Here is an 18,882-nt window from a genome sequence, read left to right on the forward strand (position 1 = left end):
CCCTGAACCCAACCCGTAAATATCGGAAATGTGGGAGGAAACGTGAGCAGCCAGAGGAAACCCACCTGATGACGGGGAGAACGTACAAACTCCACACAGACAGTGGTGGGATTCCACCTGGTTCGCTGGCGCCGTAATGCATTACGCTACCATGCCGCCCACCATAGGAATACAATCGGGGTAGCCAGTAGGAATTGGCTGAATGAACCTCATTGTCTCTCTTATTTGATTTAAGATTTCTTAAGGGTGTTGGACCTTCTTTAAGTTATGGGCATCATGCCCACTGCGAATGATCAGCTTCATGCACAGATTGCCTTGGCAAAGCTGATGGGCTCGATCAACACTTACCCTCTTGAGAGATAGATTAAGAGAAACCTGAAGTTCAAGTTTATTGTCATTCAACCACACACATGTATACCACCAAACGAGACAAAGTTCCTCCAGACCAAGGAGCAAAACACTGTCCCTATAACTCACTCACATAACACATACAGTAATATTACCACTAGTAAATTAACAAATCATAAGTGCCTTTACGACACAGGTTAAAAAGTAAGCAGGAAAACACTACTGGTGCTTCATGTGTGACAAAACTTGAGTGGTAGCAGGGAGTTCAGTAGTCTCACAGTCCGAAGGTAGAAGCTGTTCCCCATCCTAACTTTCCTTGTCCTAATGCTATGGTACCTCCTGCCTGATGGTAGTGGGAAGAGATTGTCGGATGCATGGGAGGAATTATTGACAACACCCAGTGCCCTGTGCATGCGATGCTCCTAGTAAATATCTCACTGGAGAGAGAGTGCCTGTCTGAGATACCAGAGTACTGGTTTGTGGACTATAGTTTGATGGACTTTGGATCAAGGACTCTTTGGGGCTTCTGCTGCTTGCACAGTGGGGTGGAGAGGTCAGTGCTTCTGCCATTGTGGGTGTGGGGGAGGGGTAGTCGATGTCGAGCTGCAGCTTGTACGAAGGCAGGGGGTGGTGGCTTCAGGGCTTTGATGTTTCTATCGTTCTATGGGGTTTCTTTGTTTCATGGATGTCTGTGAAGAGGACGAATTTCAGGTTGTATTCTGTATGAATACTCTGATATTACATGTTAGATTAGATTATTAGATTATGAGGACATGCAGTCCTCCTTTATTGTCATTTAGTAATGCATGCATTAAGAAATGATACAATGTTCCTCCGATGTGATATCACAGAAACACAGGACAGACCAAGACTGAAAAACTAACAAAACCACATAATTATAACATATAGTTACAACAGTGCAACAATACCATAACTTGATGAAGAACAGGCCATGGGCACAGTAAAAAAAAGATCAAAGTCTCTCGAAAGTCCCACATCTCACGCAGCCGGGAGAAGGAAGAAAACTCTCCCTGCCATGCCCGACCACAGTCCAACTCTGAGTCATCCGAAAACTTCGAGCTCCAATCTACCTGTACCTTTTAACCTTTGAAATAGGTGGAAGAGAGACCCTGATGATCCTGTCAGCAGTCCTCGCAATTTGTAGGGGCTTGCGTTATGTGCAATCCCAGAAACCCTGTGTTCCTAACTCTTTGCAGCTAGCAATGGATCACTTTCACAATTTCAAACAGAGCATACACAAAGATATGAATGTCAGAGATCTCAAATCTATTGGTTAATGAAATGGTTGTTGTACTTCCTTGAGGTAGTATTTTGTTCAACATTGCAATCGTCTAATTAATCTGTCATTCAGGATTTCACAGTAAGTTATTACAAAGAGCAGGCTTTTATTTTTTAAGCAGAGATGCAAGAAACTGTAGATGCTGGAATCTAGTGCAACAGGAAAAAGTGCTGGAGGATCTCAGTGGGTCAGGCAGCATCTGTGGAGGGACTCGGAGAGTTGATATTTCAGGTTAAGGCCCTTCATCTGAAATGTACGTGGGAGATAACCAGGATAAAGTGATTAGGGGAAGGAGTGGTGCATGCGATGGGTAGATCCAGGTGAGGAGGATTGGTAGGCAGATGGAGGAGGGAAGAGTGAAGATAGTGATGGAGGCTGGGAGGTGATAGATGAAGCCACACAGGGCTGAAGATGATGGAATCTGATAGGAAAAGAGTGGAGCATGAAATCACGGGAAGTGGAGAAGGCAGATGGGAATGGTAGGAGGAGAGGAAACAGTGGGAGAAGTATGTGAGGGTAGGAGGAGTGGAACCAATGGGAGGAGTGTGTGAGAGTGAGGTGGGGAACCAATGGGAGGAACATGTGAGGGTGAGGGGAACCAATGGGAGGAGTGTGTGAGGGTAGGAGGAGAGGAACCAATGGGAGGAATGTGTGAGGGTGAGGAGGGGAACCATTGGGAGGAGTGTGTGAGGGTGAGGAGGGGAACCAATGGGAGGAGTGTGTGAGGATGGAGGAGGGGAAAGAGACAGAGTGATTGGGAACACAAGATTCTGTAGAAGGTGGAAATCCAGAGCAACACACTCAAGGTGCTGGAGCAACGCAGCAGGCTGGGCAGCATCTGTGGAAGGGAATGAACAGTCCATGTTTCAGGCCAAAACCCTCATCAGGACTGGACGGAGGAAATTGGAGAAATCGATATTCATGCCATCAGGTTGGGGGCCACCTGAAGTAATATGAGGAATTGCTCCTATAACCCGAGAGTGGCCTCTTCATGGCCGTAGAGGAGACTTTGGACAGGCACATCAGAATGGGATTAACTGGGAACTAGGGGGTGTGTGCTAGAGGAATTGAGTGGGAGGATAGTATCATTCTTTTTGATTATCTTTGAAATCAGAATGAGAATTAGGTTTAACATTACTGGCACATGTCTTGAAATTTGTTGTTTTTGTGGCAGCAGTACAATGTAATACATAATAAAATCTGAATTACAGTGCCTATATATCTAAGTATATATATTGTGCCTATAAAAACTATTCACCCACTTGGAAGTTTTCATGTTTTATTGTTTTACCAACATTGAATCACAGTGGATTTAATTTAGCTTTTTTGAAGCTGATCAATAGAAAAGATTCTTTCGTGTCAAAGTGAAAACAAATTTCTACAAATTGGTCTCAATTTATTACAGTTATTAAATACAAAATAATGATTGCATAATTACTCATCCCCTTCAAGTCAGTATTTAGTAAATGCACCTTTGGCGACAAATACAATTTTGAGTCTGTGTGGTTCGGGCTGTATCAGCTTTGCACATCTGGAAACTGCAATTTTTCCCCATTCTTTACAAAACTGTTCAAGCTCTGTCAGATTGCATGGGGATCACGAGTGAACAGCCCTTTTTAAGTCCAACCACAAATTCTCCATTGGCTTGAGGTCTGGACTCTGACTTGGCCACTCCAGCACATTAACTTTTTGTAGCTTTGGCTTTATGCTTGGGATCATTGTCTTGCTGGAAAACAAATCTTCTCCCAAGTCTCAGTTCTCTTGCAGAATGTATCAAGTTTTCCTCCAGGGTTTCCCTGGATTTTGCTGCATTCATTTGACCCTCTGCCTTCACAAGCCTTCCAGGGCCTGCTGCAGTGAAGCATCCCCACAGTATGATGCAGCCACCACCATGCTTCACAGTAGAGATAGTGTGCTTTTGATGACGTACAGTGTTTCGACTGAGGGCCAAAAAGATCAATTTGAACCTTCTTCCAGCTGACTTCAGAGTCTCCCACATGCCTTCTGGCAAACTCTAGCTGAGATTTCATGAGAGTTTTTTCAATAGTGGCTACCTCTTTACCACTCTCCCATAAAGCTGCGACTGGTGAAGCACCCGGGCAACAGTTGTTGCTTCCCTTGCTCGTTCCCTTCTTACACAGTCACTCAATTTTTGAGGACTGCCTGCTCCAGGCAGACTTACAGCTGTGCCATATTCTTATCATTTCTTGATGGTTTACTTAACTGTACTCCAAAGGATATTCAGTGACTTGGAAATTTTCTTGTCTCCATCTCCTGACTTGTGTTTTTCAATAACCTTTTCGCGGAATTGCTTGGAGTGTTCTTTTGCCTTCATGGTGTAGTTTTTGCCAGTTTACTGACTCACCAGTAGTTGGACCTTCCAGTTACAGGTGTATTTTTAACCACAATCAATTGAAACACCTTGACTGCACATGGTGATCTCCATTTAACTAATTATGTAACTTCTAAAACCAGTTGACTGCACCAGCCATGATTTGGTGTGTCATATTAAAAGGGGGTGAATACTTATACAATCACAAACAAGAGAAAATCTGCAGATGCTGGATATCTGAGCAACACACACAAAATGTTGGAGGAACTCAGCAGGCCAGGCAGTAACTATGAAAAAAAAAGCTCAGTTGATGTTTTGGGCCAAAACTCTTTGGCAGGACTGGAGAAAAAAGACTGAGGAGCAGATTCAAAAGGTGGGGGGAGGGGGAGAGAAACACTAGATGATAGGTGAAACTTGCAGGGGGGAGGGATGAAATAAAGAGCTGGGAAGTTGGTTGGTGAAACAGACAGAAGGCCATGAAAGAAAGAAAAAGGGCGCCAGAGGAAGGGGATGGGCAGGCAAGGAGATAAATTGAGGGAGGGAAAAGGGGATGGGAAATGGTGAAGGTGGGGATGGTGGTAGGCATTACTGGAAGTTTGAAAAATCGATGTTCATGCCATCAGGTTGGAGACTACTCAAGCAGAATATAAGGTGTTGTTCCTCCACCCTAAGTGTGGCCTTATCACGACAGTGGAGGAGGCCATGGATGGACATAACAGATTGGGAATGGGAGTGGAATTAAAATGTGTGGCCACTGGGAGATCCAGCTTTTTCTGGTGGACAGAGCGTAGATGCTCAGCGAAGCGATCTCCCAGTCTACATTGGGTCTCACCGATATATAGGAGGCCACACCAGGAGCACCAAACTCAGTGTATGACCCCAACAGCCTTTCAGGTGAAGTGTCACCTCACCTGGAAGGACTGTTTTGGGCCCCGAACGGTAGTGAAGGAGGAGGTGCAGGGGCAGGTGTAAAACTTGGTTCCACTTGCAAGGTACTGTTCCTGGGTTCAATGTCCATTCAGAAATCGGATGCCAGATGGGTAGGAGCTGTTCCTGAATCATTGAATGTTTGTTGTCAGGCTCCTGTACCTCCTCCCTGATGGTAGCAATAAGAAGAGAGTATGTCCTGGGTGATGGCGGTCCATCATGATGGATGCCACCTTTTTGAGGCATTGCTCCTTGAAGATGCTACAGTGCCCATGATGGAGCTGACTGAGTTCACAATTTTCTACAGCTTATTTCAATCCTGTGCAATAGCCACTCCCCCCCCAACCCATACTAGATGGTGACTCAGCCAGTTAGAATGCTCTTCACAATACATCAGTAGAAATCTCCTCAAAATCCTAATGGAATAAAGCTGCTGTTGTGCCTTCTTTGTAACTGCATTGATATATTGGGCCCAGGAAAGATCCTCAGAGATGTTGACACACAGGAACTTGAAATTGCTCACTCTTACCACTTCTGATCCCTCTTTGTGGACTACTGAGTGTTCCATCGTATTACCCTTCCTGAAGTCTGCAATCAGTTCTTTGGTTTTACTGACATTGAGTGTGAGGTCGTTGCTGCGACAGCACTCAACTAGCTGATATATCTCGCTCCTGTACGCCTTATTGTCACCATCTGAAATTCTGCCAACAACAGCTGTATCATCAGCAAATTTATGGATGGCATTTGAGCTGTGCACCACACAGTCATGGGTGTAGAAAGAGCAGAGATGTGGGCTAGGCTCACATCCTTAAGGTGTGCCAGGGTTGATTGTCAGCGAGGAGGAGGAGTTATTTCTGATCCACACAGGCTGTGATCTTCCAGCGAGAACTGGCTACAAGCTGAACTGTGCTTCATTCTAACCAGTGAGATTTGGATTCAAGTTGCACTCCAAATAATTCAGCACAAGACTCTCAACCAGTTTTGCAGTGTATTACAGAAGGGCCACTGCAGTTCTAGGGGTACTGTCCTTCAGAGGAGTGGTTTAACTGAGACACTGACTCACCTCGTCAAATGGACTTCAGATATCTTACTTGAAAGGGAGTGTGTTTCAGAATGAAAATCATTCATTGTCTCTGGTCATTATCACATTACTGTTTATGGGTGCTTACTGTGACCACCTCAGTACCTCAGAATCACTGACATGTTGTGAAATTTGTCATTTTGTGGCTGCGGTGCATTGCAATACATAACAATTACCATAAACTGAAAGATATATATATAGTGCAAAATTAGAGCAAAAATAGTGATGTAGTGGTTCATGGACTGTTCTGAAATCTAACAGCAGGTGGGAAGAAGTTGTTCCTAAAATGTTGAGAGTGGATCCTCAGGCTCCAGATTACAGCATCTACAGTGTCTTGTGTCATTCCCTCCACAGATGCTGCCTGAATCATTGAGTTCTGCACCTCCTCCATGATGTTAGTAATGAGAAGAGGGCATGTCCTTGATCGTGAGTGTCCTTCATGATGGATACCGCCTTTCTGAGGCATCACATTTTGAACATGTCCTCATTGGTGGGGAGGGTTGTGCCTGGCTGAGTTTATAACAATCTGCAGCTTTTTATGATCCTGGGCATTGGTGTCTCAATACCAGATGGTGATGCAACCACAGTACATCTGTAGACATCTGCTGGAATCTTTGGTGACATACCAATTCTCCTCAAATCCCTAATGAAATCTAATTGTGCCTTCTTTGTAATTACATCAATATGTTGGGCCCAGGATAGATCTTCAGAGATATTGACACCCAGGCACAAATTTACTGCAATATTTCTGACTTTTCAACAACTCCAAATTAGTCGATTGACTGCAGATCACCTCAAGATGTTCTGAAAGGGATTCATAGGAGCCACATCAACCCAGTTCTTTTTTTGCAGGATTGGCCATTTGACCATGGTTTCACTTCAACATAGCACACGTTAGTCTTCTTAAAACTAATAAGGATTCAGCCCCATTTGGTGTAGAATTATTTCTCAATTTTTCAGCCATAGCCTGGACACAAATGGTCTTTCTTTTTTTAAATAAATAGATTGTTTTTTTTCAAGAAACTTGGGTCCACTGAAAGGCTGCAACCTCTTGGGGCATGAGTAAGCAAATTGTCCCTGCCTGTTAAAGAAGATTTATTTCCATTGCATTATTTCTGGGCACTCTCTCAGTTAAACAGTCCAAATAACTACAATGTCTTTTGGCTTTCAGCAACAAGCCTCTGGGATTTAGAGGAAAGCTGATCCCCAACCAATGTGAAAACATAACCAAGAACTCTAGCAGAACCAGACCTGTGTGTATTTTTTCTTCAGACTCTCCCTGTACTTTGCCCAGTCTCTTGACTTTTTGCAGTGGCCAGAAATGAGTAAGTTGACTCTTCAACTTGGCTTCATTTGATTAAAGCAACGGTTGAAGGTAAACCCTTCTCTGTTGTAGTAATTCACAGCGGTACGCTCATGTAATTGTTGAAGGATGAATTATTTGGGCAACTGTTGTTCCAATACTCTGTGCACTTGTTCCAGGAAAATGATTCCTAAATCTCAAAGTACAGTTGGTACCTCTGTTTTGTGTTAGTTTCTTGACAGTATGTTCAGAATCAGTTTTGATTTCACCAGCATACGTTGTGAAATTTGCTTTCATTGTTGGCATTCACAAACGTTGCGCAGTGGCCAGCTTTGCATTTGGAAGTGGTGAGTGTGAGTTAATAATTGGGCCAAACTTATTTAATAAGAGTCAATAGGTTCATTTAATGTCAGAGAATTGTATGCAATATACAATACATCCTGAAATTCTTTTTCTTTGCAAGTAACCACGAAAACCCCAAAGAATGAATGACAGTTAAAGTGAGAACACCAAAGCCCCCCCCAGCTTTCCCCCCACGCACAAGCAGCAGCAAGGCCGACCCCCCACCCCCACCAGCACGAAGCATCGGCGCCCCCCCCAATGAGCGCACAAGCATACGGCAAAGCATCAATAAGGACACAGACTTGCAGTACCCCAAAGACTACTCGTTCACCTGGTAACTCAACACACCACAGGCTCTTGCCCTCTCCCTAATGAGGGAAAAAGTAATATCCCCATTTCACAGCGAGAGGGGAGATATAACAAACAACTCACTGATTTATGATGTTAAAACTCTGTTGCAGGATATCAAAAAGCGGCCGGTCATGAGGCCCTAAGAGCGGGTCCCATTCCCGCAAAGAACCAAACTCAGAGTGTAACTCCAGGTCAGGGTCTTCAAAAAAACCTTGAGGAAATAAGAGATATCAAAGATAGAAATAGAGCTGTTTCTGAAGATGCAAACAAAGGAGTCGCCATTTAGTGTCATCCTGTTCCCCTTGCTTTTTATTCACCCTTGTTCCCAAGCATCTTTATCTTTTGAATCAACCTACAATGAGGGAATTTACCAAATGCTTTACGTTTTAAAAAATTCTTTGGAGATACAGTGCAGAATAGGCCCTCAGGCCATTCAAGCTGCATTGCCCACCAACCCCCGACAAGCACGATTTAACCCTAGTCAGAGGACCACTTACAATGACCATTTAACTTACCCGGTACCTCCTTGGACTGTGGGAGGAAACCGGAGGAGCTGGAGAAATCCCACCCACATTCCACGTGGAGGATGCACAGAGTCTCCTTACCGAGGATGTTAGGATTGAACTCTGAATGCTGATGCCTGGAGCTGAGTTAGTATCGTGTCAATACTAAAGTCTGTGTAGATAACATCCACAACTTACCCTCATCAAGCTTCCTTGTCACCTCCTCAAAAAACGCGATCACATTTGTAATGCATCACCTCTCCAGCAAAAATCCATGCTGACAGTCCCCAAGCAGGCTTTGCCTTTCCAAATATGCTTAAATCCCACCCCACAGTATTCTCTCCGATAGCTTCCCGGTCAGTATCCCTAAAGGCTGATTTACGCTTCTGCGTCAAGTGGACGCCATAACCTATGCAAGTGGCCTACACGCGTTGTGAACATTTTTACTTGTGCATTGGTGTGTCTGCGTCGCTCTGCAATGCGCACACGTCGCGCATGCGCACACACCTGCCCGTGCAAGGCTTCATGGTCATGGTAGTCTTTCTCAGGGTAAACAAGTTTAAAGCGAGCGTCTTTTTTCCTAAAAGCGGAATGTGTCCTCCATAATTTCGGAGGTCTGTAAAGCTTTATGGAAAGCATTGCAGCCAGAGTTCCTTCCCTGCCCTTCAGTCGCCCAGTGGGAAGCTTTTGCAGCATAGGAGGAAATGCGATGCTCCCAAGCGGACCAATCACAGTCGTTGCAGTCTGCATTGCCGTAACATGTAGTTACATTTTGGGAGAGGTGCACGTCAGGCTACGGCGTAGGGATCCACATAGGCACTGCGTAGGGTTCGCGGCTACGCCGTACCTATGGCATCGATTTGACGCAGAAGTATAAATCAACCTTTAGTGTTTACTCAATGAACACTTAAGGTGCACTTTCACAAGGAGCATCCCTTCACACAAGCAAGGTTGTGATTTGTGGGACCTGTGAGGTCTACTTCTGCACTTGATGGAGCAGACACTATGCTGGTGGTGTTAGTGTGGAGGAATCTCTAGAGATTGAGCAGTCGTGAGGAGGGGGTGGGCAAAGGGAGGTGGGGGAGAAATACCCATTTATCTTTGACACCAGATCTGATTTGGTTGGAGAGAGGCCAGAGCCATCTGAGAGCTGCTCAGAAACTGGAGTCAGCGAAGGAGGACCCATTGAAGAAATTTGTTGCTATTCACCATTCATGGGGGTGCATAAACATGTCAGCTTCCTGCAGTCCCAGGGTCAACTCCTACAACCACCACCGAATCTGAGATCGTTTCACAGCCAAGCAAAGTGATCTCCCTTGTTAGGAAAGATGTTATCCCACAAGAGTAAAACATGGCTCCACAGAGATTAAATCTTTAAGCCTGAATGGGACAATTTAAAACTTTACTGTGCTGTTAATGCCTGAATAGTAGTTGTATTATATCGTACATATATATTGAGTTGCATTCTATCTTGAGTTGGAGTTTGTAGCGAAGCGGGGGGAGTGTTGTGTATTCAATATTTCAGTAATAATTGAGTAATATTGCAAATATATTGTTTGAGCATTCTGTGTTTAAAATTAATTACGGGTTATAAGTAAAATTATATAAATGGCATATGTCACTATGGCACCATGTCATATATGTTTGCTCTGCTTAAAGTAAAATCAAAACTAACATACACATATTCTGAGTGCCCATCTTTTTTTTAATTAGCTTTTATGTTTTGGAGTTCCAAAACATAAGACTGTTTATTCATTTCCATAGATGTCAATGTCCTGCTGATTTCTCCAGCATTTTGAATGTGTTACTGGGGACATGGATGCTGTTTACATGACCAGCATGAATTCCAATCCCTAACCATCGTTCTAGATGTTTTTGGGCTAATGTCTACAGAGGTGAAGATTAGTTGTGTTTGTCACGTGTGCATTGGAACATCGGAGCACACAGTGCCAGTGACCAACACAGTCAGAGGATGTGCTGGGGGCAGTCCACTGTTTCTGGTGTCAACATAGTGTGCCCACAACCTAACCCTTGCATATTTGGAATGTGGGTGGAAACCAGAGTACCCGGCGGAAACCTACGCAGTCACAGGCTGAACATACAGACTTCTTACAACCAGTGGCAGGAATTGAACCACGACCCTCCAGTTGCTGGGCTGTATAAAGTTATGTTAACTGCTGTGCTACTGTGCCGCCTACAGAGTGGAATGTGAACTGGCGACCTTTGGCGGTAGTGTAGTGCCAGCAACATGTTGGTGCTACGGTTAGCAGAACCGCTTTACAGTGGCAACAATCAGCGACTGGAGTTCGATTTCCACTGCTGTCGGTAAAAGGTTGGTACTTGCTCTCCCTGACCGTGTGGATTTTTTCCAGGTGCTCCGGTTTCCTCCCTCATTCCAAAGATGTTACTGAGCTGTGGGTATGCTATGTTGATGCCGGAAGCCTGGCTACGCTAACGGGGTGTGTCTCCAGCACAATATTTGCCGATTCGATATGACACAAACAGCGCATTTCACTGTACCCGTGACAAATTTAACTAATCTTTAATCTTTCTTTAATTTTTGTGGAAAACCAAGAATTAAGGCCAGACCTGTGGTAAACCATATATGTGTGTTGTAACTGGGTTACCTGTCTAGACATGCCCCTCTGCTGACTGCTCCTGTGGCTCCTCCCACAGACCCCTGAATAAAGGCGATTGTGTCACTGCTCCTCCCTCAGTCCAGGACAGACACTCAGCATGGGCGTGGGTCCATTTACTGTTAATAAAAGCCTTTCAGTATTTACTCTACTTCCAGTCTTTTGGAGTAATTGATAGTGCATCAAGACCATAATGTGGAAAATTGCCGTGGTGTATCCTGAGCACAGAAAACAGGACCAATCCAATTCACCTCATCTTATTATTACACAAACTGTCTGCTACTGTTCAAAGTGATGGAAGCCCATCACTGATTGTGTTGTCAAGTGAAACTGTCCCATCTACTTACTGACGATGCTGGGGATCATTCTAAGTTATGGCCTTTATCGGTGGCATAATTATGGGTTAACTAAAATGAGAGCCTTTGGCAGCCAGGAGTTCAGTGGGAATGCTTTCAGATGACTAATTAATGTGTTTGTTGTTGTTGCAAGTGATACTGATTCATTTACGTTTGTGAGACTGAAATCTGAGGCATCTTTTGACATTCTTAATCACCAAATGAGAATGAAAACAAAAAGCACAAAAGCCAAATGAAAGCATAATGGAGAAACATTCAAAACACACTGTAGTTCATGTGGACCTGTTCTTCATAACTGGTACCCGGGACAGATGTGATGCTCGGGGTCAGAAGTTAAGTAAGGAGCTGTCTGCCTGATGTGGCCATGCGGAATCATGCAGAGCTGGGCCCCCACCATTAACTGAGGGGGTCTCGGACCCCAGGTTGGGAACCCCTGAAGTGGGAGTGAAGAAGAAGAAAGAAAATCAGTGCACATGTAAATAGGAGTCACCCTTGACCAACTTATGATGTAACTTTTCAGCCAATAGGAAATTGAATTATCAGGGGCTGATTGGATTATCAAAGCCTGTAAGGCTGGGATGTCATTGGTGTTTACATTCGGCAAAATCTAATCAAAATTTGGTGAGTACGTACTAGACTTCGAGTCAATGAAAGGGGACGTGGATAAGCATAATGCAGATAGTCTCAGATAAGTGTAGCCAGGGATTCCATGCTCAGTGTTTTTAATATGAGATTGCAAATTCTTTCCCTTACCCCCAGCTCACTCTGTTGTTAAGGGGGATTTAAACAGCTCCCATTTTAGGCTCCAGTGAATTGCTTTATAGTTGACTTTCTGTCAACATGTCTCATCTGTACCCAGGAAAGTGCATGTTCTGTGGTATCTCACCTGCTTCTACCTTTCAAATGGATGCCTAGACTTCAGAAGTGCATGCAGCCAAGGCAGATGCTTGCAGGGTCAAGGCAGGGATTCAAGGTTCAAATGAAGTGTTGTGCTGAGATGAGAGAGGTGATTCTTCATTGGTCTCAGCCACACGTCTGTTGCAATTTGGATAAGTATACACCAACAGTGTGGCACTCCCTCTGTACCATCCAGAGTTAATCACCAACAGTGCGGCACCCCCTCTGTACTGTCCCTGCATTGAATGAATGTCAATAAACAACACTCAAACCTACAACCTCCCGACCCAGAGGTATGTCACTAACAGCAGACAGGAAGAGACTGAAATGGGCATGAAAAAGGCCTCACTTGACTGAATGATACACCTTAAACAAAAAATGTGGCCTTTGAAAGTCAGAAGCTGAGATACCTTTGGTCTGGACCAAAGATGACAATTCCATAAAGATCTCAAATAACAATTTACTCTTAATGTCACATTTCCTCGGTTATAGCGTGAACTTGTTTTGTAATTTTTAATTTGTGGTTTGTCCCGATTCTTTTCCCAGAGACCCTTGGAGAAACCTGATGGCCTGGACGTGTCAGACCAGAGCAAGGAGCATCCTCAGCATCTGTGCGAGAAGTGCAAGGTTCTGGGCTATTATTGCCGCCGGGTGCAGTGAGTGGTCTGCCGGCATCCGTGACCACCCCCAACAGCACCCCTACCCTACCCACCCGCCTGCCTTCCCCTCCTGACATTCGAGAGTCCTCAGACCACACTCATCTGAAGAAGAATTCACCAAAACCAACAACTAACAAGCCTTAAATTTGGTAGAATGTGACTGTTGCCTGTGTATGCGTGTAATTCCAGGTTCTATTTCCAAGTTGTATTTATGGTATTGTTAACTACCAGGAGCAGTATTACCAATGGCACCTTATACGGCGTGTCGTGCCTCCTCTTTGTTTACAGTTGCTTTGTACCATGGACAAGTGCAAAAGGGGAAGAACATACTGGGCTTCGAGGCTGATATTTAAACCAATCCCCTGCAGTGCCATTACTAATCATTAAGCCAATAGCACAAGTTCATTTGCTGTGAAAGGTCACTTTGATTTCCCCCTCCCCGACCCAACCCCACCCCCTCCCCTCCCGTTTGCCCCAGGTCTTTGGTTTCCAAAAGCTGATGAGCATCAGTATTAGAATCGTAAAACAAAAGATAAGAAATGGTTATTGGCAAGTGATGACTGATAATATGTGTCTGTAGAGTCAAGAGTAGGAGGGAGTAGAGACTCGAGAATTGAGTGCTATTGGTTAACTCTTCAGAGTGCCGATTAATATTTCTGTAAAGTGCGGCAATGCAAATGTGTTAGGTCTCCTAACGGAAAAGAATAGTGGAGTGTTCAGCAAATTAAATACTGTGAGAATTTTTATATCTTTTCAATAATTTAATCAGCAAACACTAAGTGCCTTTAAAAACTTATTTCCCTACCTGTCATTTTAAAATTAGCGTTGTTCCTAATTTTTGGCACCACATTTTATCTAGGATGGGATCTCATTGACTGTTTCCCCAGCGTTGCTTTGTGATTCACTGTCAAGAGGTTTAAGACAGCAAGCTAGCCTCTGAGACTGGTGCTCTGCATAATTAAGCAGCTTGGATATTTGTTAGGTGTGCAGAGATGAAGGGAGGAAGTGGGAGAGGGCCACCAGGGTGGATTGTGCAGCATCTCAGTCTAGTGATCCACCCCTCCCTCCTTCAGTCTGGTGGGCTTCTCCCACTGAGGCTACACCCTTACCACTTCACATACAAGTTCTGCTCAGTACAAGGAAGTATCATAATCATTTCAACGTTGGAGTAAACCTAAAGTTGCCTGAGATCCTGCAAACAACTTAAAGCCTAGTGTTAATATCAAGGAGCATTTCTGACCAATCAGATGACCTCTTAGAAGCTTCTGCCCTCATTTCTACAGGGGCAAGTTTATATCATAGATTGCACATCTAATTGTTTTGTTACAGATCTTTCAAGACAGAGAGGTCAGTGTCTCATTCTTTCTTAAAACATTGTCAAAACAAAAAAGACAACAATCTATAGGTAGCAGTTACTGAAGGTGGCATTAGTGTGACCATAGAGACAGGCCAAGGTGAACATAGTGGTGTATAATCACAAGGGCAAAATTGTCTGAATTTGTCATCTGTAACAAATGTTTATTATACTGATATTTACCAACAGAATTTTTGTTGACTTTTAAACAGAAACTGATTCATTAGTAATCCAGTGTCCCAAATGCATACAGCTTTCGAACAGGAACAACTGAAGGGTCTCCGTAACCAATCAGACTGCAAGATTCTTAGTGAGTGTAAACTATAGGCTAGAACTTGATGTCAAACTTTTATAGGGGGTGCAATAAAGAAAAGGGATGAAAGACAGGATTAGATTAGCAAGAATTGAAAGAAACTGAAAGAAAATATTCTGCATGAATTACCTATTTAAGTTAATTGTCTTGAGATCTCTACCAATTTAAGGGGCTCAAACAATGAGACTGCACAATTGTCAAAGTTAATTTTAAGAGTCAGAGGGGGTTATCTGTAATTATTTAATAATGTGCCATGATCTCCAACAATTTTTAAATTTGGAGTCTAAATTAATTAGATTCCAGAGTTGCAGTAGTTAATTTTATGAATCAGAAGGGTGAGGGGTAGGGAGAAGGAGGGTATCTGTAATCATTTACTAGCATGGCATTTAAAATCGTACACTGAATATACAAGCCCTAACCTTCTCTGCAGGGAACACCCTATTACAGAGGTATGGTCTGTTTTTTTTTTAATGGGCATTCTTTTGAAGTCAGTTTAGAATACAGGCACTTTTCCCCTCATGCCAGTGAAGTACAGAAAGCCAGCATGGCTCACTGAGATCACTTTATACACTGTAATTTTAGCTGAGTGACAACAGCAGATGGCTTACAGGTTCTTGCTGCGACACATGAACATCACAGTTGGTCAGTGAGCACCTGCAATGGCCAAAATGTCACTTTTGAGGTACCTGAAGACCTGCATAGCCCTGTCTTCACCTTACCGCACTCTCTCCCCCTCTCGTCTCATGTTCCGCGGTTTCTGAAATAGCTCCTGATATTTAAGATCAGTGCTGATCATACCTCTTTACAGACATCCTATGATCGTTTGCTATCTTTCTAATGCTCCATCTCCTGGCTTCAAAAAGGCAATTTTTATTTGGGGAGAGCGATTGACTATTAGAAAGTAGATTCTACACCCTGTCCCCAGTCACCCTGGGAATTACAGACTGATTCCCAAACTACAAGCCTCTTCAAGCAAATGGCTTTTCAGTTGAGAGCGCTGATAATCAGTGCAAAGCCATGGTTCTGTCTCCTTGCTGCCCTACAATCTAGCACATGGATTGAGATCTCCGGAATGAGAATTGCGAGTCTGTGTGAATGTTACTGTTATCCACACTGAGGCTTGTGGAGAGTCCCGGACTTCTGATCGAGCCGTCAGTATGGTTCAACAGGTAGTGCAATGGGTAACAAGGACCTGCTTGTGTTGTTGCCAGAAACCTTCCTGTCCATAACCAGATTAGAGATAAAAAACATCCCAGCCTAGGCTCACAAGCTCTCATCTACACTACCGTACCGGACATTACAGAGTCTTACAGCATAGGCACACCATAACACACCGTGTCCTTACCAACTAGAACTCAACTATACTAATCCTGTTTGCCATCACTTAGTCCATTGTTCGCCAAGCCCTGGTGACTCAAGTAATCATCTAGTTACTTCTTATAACCTTCCCACCTCCAGACTGACAAGAAACAGTGCCAGTCCTACTCCCAAAATTTGTGAGTTGGACTGACCAGTAGCAACGCACACTAAGCCCTCACCCGGCCTAAACCCCACATCTTTACCCCTCTCCCTCTTGAAAATGGCAATAGGATTTGTGGCTTCATACTTCCAAAGGGTGAAAGGTGATCAGCTGAGGTAAGTTACCTGGCGATCCAACATGCAGTCTTTAGGGTGTTCATTCATACTAGGCTGCTTGTCACAAATGCTAACGATTTTCAGCAGACCTCTCCCACAAATAAAGGGCTGTCTAGATGTCAGGCACTTTACCCTTCGACCTTATAATGAAACAGATATCAGGAGTGTGTGTCCAATCACCTGCACCCTTGCTGCTGACAGAAATGTTAAGTCACTCCCTAAAGGGTTAACCAAGAGATACCTGTCAGGAAGCTGACAAGAAACTTATACACTAGTACGTGAGTATGTACGTGGGGTTTTTAAGGGACAATCAGTTTGGAGTTTTTAGCTATATTGGATATATTTACCCATATATGAATTGTGCTTACTGATGTATTTATCTGAAGTATTACTTGACTATAGTCCTTCTTTGTTTGGATTTTTTATACTATGTGTGTATTTTGGAAATCTTCTAGATGTTAAAAATTTTAATGTTAACAAATATTTCTTATAAAGCCAAGTTCCTATCTGTCCAAGTTCCTGTTTATCTTTGCAGTAACCGTTTTGTATATATTCAAGAGGCATAAGTTTTGGCCCTCCATTCTAATGGGGCTTTTTGTTTGAAGTGATGTGGATTTTTAAAAAACATAATTCTCTCAAGACCTTTTCTACTAAATTACTAATACAGCTGATGAGATTTTTCTTGAATATTTTACAAGCCAAGGTTATAAACAAAAGAAAATATTATTTAAATTCTTTTTTCTACAGTTCATTGTCTGTATAAAGTATGCATCAGGAACAATCTGACTAGGAAGGTAAATAATGTAAAACAGATGATTATTGTATGAAAGTTGGTACATAATTCTTGAGGGAAAGTGAAATAAACCAATACAATTCTTGAAGCCATATATAAAATCCGGATGAAAATATTATCAGTATTAATTAGCCTGCATTTATTCTAGTGTTTAAACTAATTTTACTTTGTTTTAGTAATGCATTACATTTATATATGTGTATTTTGGGAAATAACTGAACTTAGTAGCAGTTTTAGGTTGTTCAAAGTAACACAGAACTTTTGTTCATCTTTTATCAGGAAAGGCGAAATGGAGAAATGTGGATATTGTGTAATGTAAGCATATATATGATTGCTACTATTTAGTTGAGGGACAGATTAGCTGTTCTGTTAGCAAAAAAAGAAACACTCTTTGCTACCAGAAAATATGAAACACGTTTGGTTTTATTTTATATTAAAAAAATGAGAGTAGATGCCAGGAAGGAGTGATTTTTAAATATTTAATTGGTAGATGGAAATTCACCACTGTACAACTGTGAAACTGTGAGTTAAATTTGTAACGCTGGAATACTGGTGTATGCAAGAAGCCTGTGCCACAGAACCAATAAGGAATAGATAGTGTCAGAGGTCTGCCAGCAACTGTGTTCTGTGGCAAAGATGCAGGCTTAATTTAGAGAGGAGCCCTGTAGACCAGGGGTTCCCAACCTGGGGCCCAAGGTCCCCTTGCTTAATGGTATTAGTCCATGGCATAAAAAGGGTTGGGAAGCCCTACTGTAGGCATATGACTACCATCCAAACACCGTGTGATAGCGTAGACTATGCATGTGCATGTACTTTGCTTGGCCAGGTAAATGCGAGCATTCAAAGTCTTCAATTTTTAACCGTAGCCTTACTGAAAGCATTAGAATTTTAATGAATGCTGAGGAAGTTTGCAGAGAAAACGTACTTGAACTTAACATGCTGACGGATTCTTTAGGAAAAAGCTCTTCACTACATTTTTTTACATAGATATATTACACTGACTAATACTGTGTCAAGCATTTTTGGGTGCTTGATTGTAGTCTCAAATGAAGAATAAGATATATATATTTGGAACCTTACTGTAGACCATTTGTAACCAGCATGCCTTGTTTTTTTTCTGATCAACTTGATGGGATTGTTTACTTATTATTTCTAGATAACAGTATTAAGACTTTTTTTGTACAGCTGAAATGTATGGACAAACTCAGAGGGATTGGGTAATGGAGAATTAAATTCCTGTATATGAAGTGTTATGAACAGTAAGTTCAATGGGGAAGGATGTTACCTGGTCTCATTGATGTCCATTACAATGGCATTCCCTCATGTGCCTTATTGTTGCTGGTTAGTATAAGCCTGCTTATGAAACTTTCAATAGTATTCTATTGGTGCATTAAAACAATGCAAGAAAAAAACAAGAATTCTGTCCTGTGTTTGTGTTTATTTCTCGACACAACCTCAGTTAAATCAAAGATCTTAAAACAATGCTCATGGGTACAACGCAGCCATGGCCTTAGACCATGCTCAGGGGTACAACACAACCATGACCTTAGACCATATATGGCAGTACAATAATACAATGGTGAGCAAAAATGTGAAATTTGACATTCCCCTTATTTACATACGCTGTCAGTGACCACTTTATTAGGTACCTCCTGCACTTAATAAAATAGCGGCTGAGTGTGTCTTTGTGGACTTCGACTGATGTTGCCCATCCTCTTCAAGGTTTGAACTATTGTGCATTCAAAGATGCTT

General features: G+C 42.8%; 1 protein-coding gene across 1 annotated transcript in view; it reads left to right on the plus strand.

Annotated features, from left to right (window-relative positions):
* Window positions 1-18,540, plus strand: part of zcchc24 (zinc finger, CCHC domain containing 24) — a 234,693-nt gene extending 216,153 nt beyond the window's left edge. The window contains exon 4 of the mRNA XM_072282842.1: window positions 12,923-18,540. Coding sequence (XP_072138943.1) covers window positions 12,923-13,036 — 114 coding nt within the window. The 3' untranslated portion in view covers window positions 13,037-18,540. The remainder of the gene's footprint in view (window positions 1-12,922) is intronic.
* The last annotated feature ends 342 nt before the right edge of the window (window positions 18,541-18,882 follow it).

This window comes from Mobula birostris, chromosome 18 (assembly GCF_030028105.1).
Source record: "Mobula birostris isolate sMobBir1 chromosome 18, sMobBir1.hap1, whole genome shotgun sequence".
Lineage (NCBI taxonomy): Eukaryota > Metazoa > Chordata > Chondrichthyes > Myliobatiformes > Myliobatidae > Mobula > Mobula birostris.